This window comes from Alligator sinensis, unplaced genomic scaffold (genome assembly GCF_000455745.1).
Source record: "Alligator sinensis unplaced genomic scaffold, ASM45574v1 scaffold353_1, whole genome shotgun sequence".
NCBI classification, from domain to species: Eukaryota; Metazoa; Chordata; order Crocodylia; family Alligatoridae; genus Alligator; species Alligator sinensis.
Window position 1 is genome coordinate 1964577 of NW_005842075.1, and position 8398 is coordinate 1972974.

The following is an 8398-nucleotide window of genomic DNA, read 5'->3' on the forward strand; positions in this document are numbered from 1 at the left end:
CTGAAGTTATCTGACTTGCGGCTGCCAATCGATAGACTGATCACCTATCGATCTTTCTTCCCGTCGCCGAGCGCAACCCCAGACGTACCCCTTTCCCCACCGGCTTCGAATTGCAGACGGATTAACTGGCTTGGGCCCTGCCAGCTGGAACAACTCGTATTGTTCAGACGACCGGACCACCTGCATCATGATTGCAAGCGGCGTGAGTAAAGTTTTTTGCAACCGATAAGTTGTGTCTGCCTCTCCATTCACCAGCCCACCCTAACGTACGAGCAATTTCTAACGTAACTCGAGTCGGCTCTGGCCGTCCGAGACATACTTCTGAATGATGCTCAGATATGCTTGAGGACTACGTGAGAGAGAGAGAGAAGGTGGCTATAAGGTTGCTCTGAATCAGGAAAAAATGTTCTTCAAGCACCCTTTTATCTGTTGATGCATAATGATGGGAGCTTGCATTGCTGGTGGTCACAAACCTACCATGCAACCAAATCTGAGTGGGAGTATTTATGAAAAAGATGAATGCAGCATTTGGGCCAAGTTTGTATCTATTCACACATGTACAATCACATACATGCATGCCAATTTCTTTCTTTTATTCTTTCCACAGGTCATTAAATGCAAAGCAGCTATTACCTGGGAGATTAAGAAACCATTTTCCATTGAGGAGATAGAAGTTGCCCCACCAAAGGCACATGAAGTTCGCATTAAGGTAACAAACAAACAAACAACCCCACTATGCCCCCCCAACCCTCCCCCAAAAAGCCAGATGAGCTTTGTGAATTATCATTGGTAACAGTGACACTTTAAAAGGGGAAGAGGCTGTGGGAAAAGCAGCCAACAGGTATGGCAGCTGCCAATTAGAGAGTTACCTGACCAGAAGGGGTCCGGGCTTCAAACATACAAGCCTGAGGCCTGAGCTGGTCCAGGAGTCTAGCCCATCAGATCTGCCACAGCCCTGCTGCCCAGGAGCTCCTCTTGCTATGGGGAGAGGAGCTCTGGGCAGCAGGGCTGCAGCAGGACTGTTGGTTACCATGTGAGCTGGGGTAAGCAACAACTAGGAAAGGGAGTAAGGGGAGGTAAGGAGGTCCCAGCTGGTCCAGAAAGGAAAGAGGGACCAGAGGGCCAGAGAGGGGCAGAATCTGGGGCCAGACTGCATGGAGCCTGAGCAGGGGCAGAGGAGCAGACCCATAGGCAAGTAAGGACTGGTGGCTGTGTGCCTGACCCCAGCAGTGTCCCAACTGGCCGAGAAGTGGGGTCAGGGTCTAAGTAAAGACTGAAGGCCAGGAAGGCCATAGCTGGAGACAGAGGGGTTTAAAGATCCTGCAGCCCAGGAAGGGGCTGGCTAAGGCAGTGACACCTGAGTTAAAGAGGGTCTGTTAAAGGAAGAAAAGGCCAGAAGTTAAGGGAGACCCATAGGGTGAGCATTAGAGTCCAAGAGAAATGTATAGAGGCAAAAGAGAGGGCTTATCATGGCACAGGAAAATAAGATGCCGGGAACGGGCAGCCTCAGATAACTGCATAAGAGACATCTAGGAAGCCCAAGAGTGGGAATCTCCTGGTTATGGGTATGACCTGAAACTGCACCCTCCTGGCGCTGCATTGATGTGGTGGGGTTCCTGTGACCATGTAGCCTCTATAAAAAGCCACATATTGCCACCTCAGGGTAAGCTGAGTATGGGTTGTGAATTATTGCCTTGTGGGTCTGCCTTGTGGGTTATTCTGTGGCAGGAAAAAGGCTAGGGGACCACATCAAGCAGAAAAGCACTTTGTGGAGGCTGAAGGGTAAGACCCCCCCAGAGAAGGTGTGAACAAAGTGAGAGAGGTATGTGTCAGGGTACTAAGCGTGCCTCTGTCATTTTAAGAAGGGAAGAGTCTGTAGGAGAAGCAGTCTGCAGGTGTAGCGGGGGCCCATTAGAGAGTCACTTGACCAGAAGGGCGCCTGGCTTGAAGCATATAAGCCCTGGGCCTGAGCTGGTCAGAAAGTCTAGCCCTGAGAGCCATGGGGAGAGGAGCTCCTAGGCAACAGAGCCACAGCAGGACTCCTGTTTAACTTGTCCGCTGGGGGAAAGCAACAAGTGGTGGCTTGTGAAAGGGTCTAAAGCAGTGGTTCCCAACCTTGGGGTCTTGACCCCATTTGCGGTTTCAATGATAAAATGGGGTCGCAAAGATGCTCAACAGTGTTGACTGATTATGATGAATATGTTTCCTGTTTATAAATATGCAACTCTCGCACTTGGCAGTTATTTGTCCATACACGACAGTTGCAGCTCCAATGCAAGGTGCTTGTATGTTACAGGAAGCTGATGCAAAATCAGTGTGTTGATACTGTCTAGCCGAAATACATTTTACATACATGGATGCATTTCTCCATGCTTCTGCTTTGAGCTGTGGCTTAAAACTAATGACAAGGATGAGAACAAGAAATGAAAGGAGTACAAGACATGAAAGCAGAAATTTGATGAATCCTTCCTAGCTGATCTTGTCTGCATCATTTTCGGGTCACAAAAAGTTTCCATTGTTTAAATGGGGTCATGCTGCGGAAAAGGTTGGGAAGCCCTGGCCTGGACTAAAGGGAGGTAAGGATGTCCTAGCTGACTCACAAGGGAGAGAGGGGCCAGAGAGCCCAGAAGTTTGTAGCCCAGGAGGGGGTGAGTGTCATCAGGGTCAGGGAGCCCAGAGGTCTGTAGCCCTGGAGGGGTATGTGTCAACAGGGCCAGGAAACCCAAAAGTCTGACTGGGCCAGGAATGGGGCCAGGGGCCAGAGATGGGCCAAAGGCTGAGGAGGGCCACTGATGGAGACTTGGAGCCAGGGGAGTTCAGGATTCTTGACTGGCCAAGAGGAAGGCCAGGGCCCAGAGAGGGGCCAAAGACTGGGGATCATAACTGGAGACTGAGGAAAGACCATAGCCCAAAAGGGGTGAGGACTGGGACTGGGATCCCATAGCCCAGGAGGGGCATGTATCAGCAGGGATGAGTAACATCTGTGAGGCATGGTTGTGGTGTAAAGGGCAGTCGGAGCCATGTAATTAGCCCTTAAGACAATGAGTACAGACACCTGTGTTCATGAGAGGAGATCTGACTTGGAAGCCCAGGGGCAACCTCCTTTTTCTAAAAGTAGCATTTCATCAAGGCATGGCAGACAAGAGGAAAGGGAGATTGCCCAGAGAGAGCAAGTTGACAAGGGCTGAGGAGGGATCCAGGGGCATCATGGCCACCCCCTGTTACAGTAAGACAGACGTTTAGAGACATTTAGGGCACCATCTTGTAAACATTACCTGGTAAAGGACTTGCTGTCTGGTGAACTCCACTGAATTAATTTTGAGTCTGAAAGAATGTCATAATGTTCTTTTAATAAAAGAATTAGAGGTTTTCCAAGTAAATTTTCTCAAAGAAGTGATTATACCTAATCCAAGATATGAGTTTTATTAATCAGGTCGTAAAATTTCATTATAATTAGTGTTTAAAATACATCCATGACATGGCTAGACTTTCTATTTGTCCTTGTTCATATAAATCTTTCATAGCAAGTTGTGTTATGTGGCTATGAGGATATAATGTGTGAGGTGGGGTTTTCAGGGGGGAAAGAGCAGGGCTGGGGAGGGGGAGATTGCCTGGGCACTGCATGTTTAAATTTCTAAGAATTTTCTATCTTTGTCAAAATCAGTGACTATTTTGTTCTTATAGTGGCTTCAAATATTAAATAAGGGAGGAGCATCCACACTTTGCTCTCTCAGAGACTATAAAGGACTTAAATAATATTAACAAAAAATCAACTGCCTAAGATGGATTCTGTCAAGGGGTCAAAAAATAACATAGACGTTTTACATTTGTTTGTGAAAATACAAACATTACTGAGACATAATTTGCTGTGTTCAAGATAAATTTGTCTTCTAAAAGAAAGGAGAGCCATTGCCTACAGTAAGGGTGGTTTTGTTGCATTTTCATAGTTTCATAGTTGGTAGGGTCGAAAGGGACCTAAGCAGGTCATCAAGTCTGACTCCCTGCCATGGGCAGGAAAGAATGCTAGGGTCAAACTCCCTCGGCAAGGTGATTATCTAGCCTCCTTTTGAAGACCCCCAGGGTAGGAGCAAGCACCACTTCCCTTGGAAGTTGGTTCCAGATGCTAGCCGCCCTGAATGTGAAGTAGTGCCTTCTAATGTCCAGTCTGAACCTACTCTCAGTCAATGTACGGCCATTATTCCTAGTTACTCCTGGTAGTGCTCAGGGGAACAGGGTCTCTCCCAATCCCCGCTGGTCCCCCTTGGTAAGTTTATAGACAGCCACCAGATCCCCTCTCAGCCTTCTCTTGTAAAGGCTGAACAGGTTCAGGTCCTGTAGCTTCTCCTCATAGGGTCTGCCCCGCTGCTCCCTGATCATTCGAGTGTCCCTCCTTTGGACCCTCTCAATGCTGTCCACATCATTCCTGAAGTGCGGCACCCAGAACTGGATGCAGTACTCCAACTGCAGCCTGACCAGTGTCGCATAGAGGGGGAGGATCACCTCCTTGGACTTGCTCGTGATGCATCTATGGATGCATGACAAGGTGCAGTTGACCCTACTGACTGCATCCTCACATTGTCAGCCATGTTCATCCTGGAATCAATAATGACTCCAAGATCCTTTTCTGCCTCCGTGCTGACAAGAAGGGAGTTCCCCAGCCTATAGGTATGCTGCTTGTTCTTCCTCCCCAGGTGCAGTACCTTGCACTTGTCAGTATTAAAACCCATCCTATTCTCATCTACCCACCCCTGTAACCTGTCCAGGTCTAGCTGTATCCTGTCCCTCCCTTCTAACTTGCCCACTTCTCCCCACGTCTTAGTGTCATCCGTGAACTTGAACAAGGTGCTTTTCACCCCCTTGTGCAAGTCGCTGATGAAGATGTTGAACAGTGCGGGCCCGAGGACTGAGCCCTGGGGAACCCCACTGCCCAAATCCCTGCAGGTTGAAAACGACCCATCCGTCACCACTCTCTGAGTATGACCCTCCAGCCAACTTGCGACCCATCTGACTGTGTAGGCATCGATGCCACAGTCACCTAATTTTTTTATGAGAATGGGGTGAGAGACAGTGTTGAAGGCCTTCCTAATGTCCAGAAAGACTGTGTCCACTGTGATACCATCATCCAAAGATTTTGTGACCTGGTCATAGAAGGCCACCAGTTTGGTCTGAGAGGACCTGCCTCTAATGAACCCATGTTGGTTGCCCCTATGCATAATCTCCCCTGCTGGTCCTCACAGATGTGCTCCTGGATAATTTTCTCAAAGAGCTTCCCCAGGACTGAGGTAATTGTAAACATTTTAAGTTGCATGCTGTGTATATGTAAAGATTATGTATAGTTTTTTGTACCCCTGCTCTTCAAGCATCATTTGTCATCTTAGAATGTTTACTTTTTGAGATAACAAACAATTTTCCTATATTTATATCACACACAGTAAATATTCATAAAAGAATCTTGGTGGGAAGATTAAGAGGGCCATGACTTGCTAAACACAGACCCTAAATATCACAAGTTTATGTCTGCAATAAATAGGCAGCCTTGGGATCACTCTCTTAGGTCTATCCTGTATAACTTTTAGATTTTTATCTCTTAGGTATATTGTGTTTTTTGATGGAAAGTTTTCAAAAATAAAATTTATAAAATATAGTATAGAAAATTTACTTTTCCAAATTTAAATGCATTTTCACTTCTCTTTTCCCATTAATTTCCCCATCATATCATGCAGGTAAAATATAAGCAAAAGATTCCTTCCAGTTGAAATATTCTTTGCTTTCCATACAGATTTTGGCCACAGGGATCTGTCGCTCAGATGATCATGTGACAGCTGGTTTACTCACTATGCCTTTACCAATGATTCTTGGCCATGAAGCAGCTGGTGTTGTGGAGAGTACTGGAGAAGGAGTAACTAGCCTTAAACCAGGTATGAAAAACTACTAAGAACAAATCAGTGATCAGCAGTTTTTATTTAGCATTCACAAAACCCAGTCCAAAATCAAGGACACTGGTACGTACAAACTTTATTGGCCATCTCTGGGACCTGGCTGCGCTTCTGGGCCAGTGAGACCTTCAAGCTCCCAGGCCCTGTTGAAAACATTCCTTGTTAAACCTAATGTGTCATGTTTCACAGGGGATAGTTTAGAGTATTTCATAGGAGAAAATGTTTCAATCTGTCTTTTTAACATTCCAGTTATTCTTTTTTTATTTCTGAAGTTTCCATCTTTTCACTTTTGGTTTCATCAGTGGCACACTTTTTCATCTACCTGTGAAGTGTCCCTTTCAGGATTCAAAAACCTGTGCATTTGTTTTACTCAAAGTAAACCAAATGTGAGCTGCTACTTTTGAGCTCAGATCCTGATTCAGGAAGAAGTTCAGCAAAGATTTTAAATACCTGAATAGTCCTATCAACTACAGTAATCAAGTCCTTAATCTTAGGCAGGCATGTCCATACAGGACGCTTAATGCTCAGTAGCCTAATAATACTGCACAGTAACATGCCAGGCAAAAAAAGTGCTAATACACTGTTGCACAGTAGTATTAAGCTACTGCACAGTAAGCCTCACCAGCACTACTGCACAGTAACTGTAGTTACTGTGCATTTAGTTAGTGCTCCATTAAGCAAGTATTAGATTAAATGCTCAGTAACTACTGCGCAATAATGAATGCATAGACAGACACGCCTGGCATGTATCAGATACTTTGTTATATCAGAGGCTAAGACATCAGGCTTTGATACCTCTAGTTCATTGCAAGATGAGAGACAACTGCACTCTTTTCCCATTAACTCCAAATTGTGAACAGGACTAGGCAGAGTAATTAAAGCATGAAGGGAACCAGATCCTTCTCCAAATCTTGAACTAAATCCAAGCCAGTCTTCAAAGATTAACCATGTTTAGTTACCTTTTTTAAATTTTCTACATTTGTACTTACTAGCTGCTGCTTGCACTGGCAACATAAGTGCTTCAGAAATGCAAAAGCATTCATTCCCGATATGCTGGAACCAGGGAGAATTTGAGATCACCTGATACAGCTTATTCATATCAGGCAGCCATATCAAATTGCTTTGGGTGAGATTCAGATAAGCATGCAAACTTCTGGACATTTCAAGTGTTGGTAGGTAGAACCAATTTTTCTTTTCCCGTTTATCTTCTGAGAGCCTGGATCAGAGAGTGTGACACTCACTAGAGTTAATAAAAACACTGTGCTTATAATTCTAGCTGCCAGGTAATTCCATAGGTCAAATTTATACTGTTGGACACATCATCAGGGTAGACTTTTACTTTAGAGCAATGATGTTACCTTGTCCCCATAGACATCTGTTTCAGGTCTGCACAATGTCATTGTCATTGGGAGACCCTTGTAGTTGAAGATGATAGTGTCATGGGTGGTGTCCCCCTTCTTAGTGCATACACAGGTGACTGTACAGTCCTATGCATGATAAATACTTTTTATCACAAAATGGACATTTCCACTCAAGAGCACAAGCTGGTTGCAGTGGCTGTGAAATGGTCTACCAACAGCTGAAGATCTCCCATGGGGTAGGCAACCAGCAACCAGTCACTGACATGCAATGGTTTCTAATAGTCCATTTGGCAACCTTGCACCCCGCTTATAATCTAAAAAGAATCTCCTTCAGTTCCGAAATGAAGCCTAAACCCAGCATTAAGGACAGGGGCCACCTTGTTTAGCACTATTGCATTTGAAGCCAGATAAAACTGTTTGGAGCACCAGATCCAGTCTGTAAACTGTAGTTTGCCATCCCTTGCCCTAAGGCATATGCTAGTTTAACCACTATGCCACTTGGCAGAAGGAAGCAGTTAGATAGGATGCTATTAACCTTTAACCTTAGTACCCACACCATCATGGAGCTGTCTTAAGATATAAACTTCCTTGGACAGCCAAACCTTTCCACAAGACTCCAAAACCCAAGTTGGGCTGAAGACTCATTGGGCACATCCACACATGCAGGCATGTGTGCTTGCAGCAGCTAAAATAGAAGCTGTGCAAATTTGAGCCGGGGCTTTTTGCCTCAGCACACGTGCCCAGACATGCACTTTGTTGTGGGGCAAATTGTGCTACTTGGGGCAAACTAACCCTGCCTGGCTCCTCCCAGATCTGCAGCCAAGGGGGGCTAGAGCCTGGGGCCAGCACTTGTGCTGGCCCAGCAGCACAAAAAGCTGCCTTGGCAAGTAGCTCAGGGCTACTCACTCTCAGCCAATTGGTACCTGAGGACACTACCCCTTGTGCCAGCTGGACTGCTGAAGCAGCCCTGAGAGTTCCCTGCACCCTTTACTCACTGCAGCAGTCTGGCAGTGGGGGCTGCTACCCGGCTGTGACCTGCTGCCACTTGCGACAGCATGTGGCCCCAAGGCTGTGCACCTGCCAGACCCGGATGGGGGCTGC

General features: G+C 46.1%; 1 protein-coding gene across 1 annotated transcript in view; it reads left to right on the plus strand.

The window, feature by feature from the left end:
* The window catches only part of ADH1C (alcohol dehydrogenase 1C (class I), gamma polypeptide), a 36025-nt gene that overhangs the window by 9705 nt on the left and 17922 nt on the right, over positions 1-8398 (plus strand). Inside the window, exons 2-3 of the mRNA XM_014519991.2 lie at positions 608-709; positions 5780-5918. Coding sequence (XP_014375477.1) covers positions 608-709; positions 5780-5918 — 241 coding nt within the window. The remainder of the gene's footprint in view (positions 1-607; positions 710-5779; positions 5919-8398) is intronic.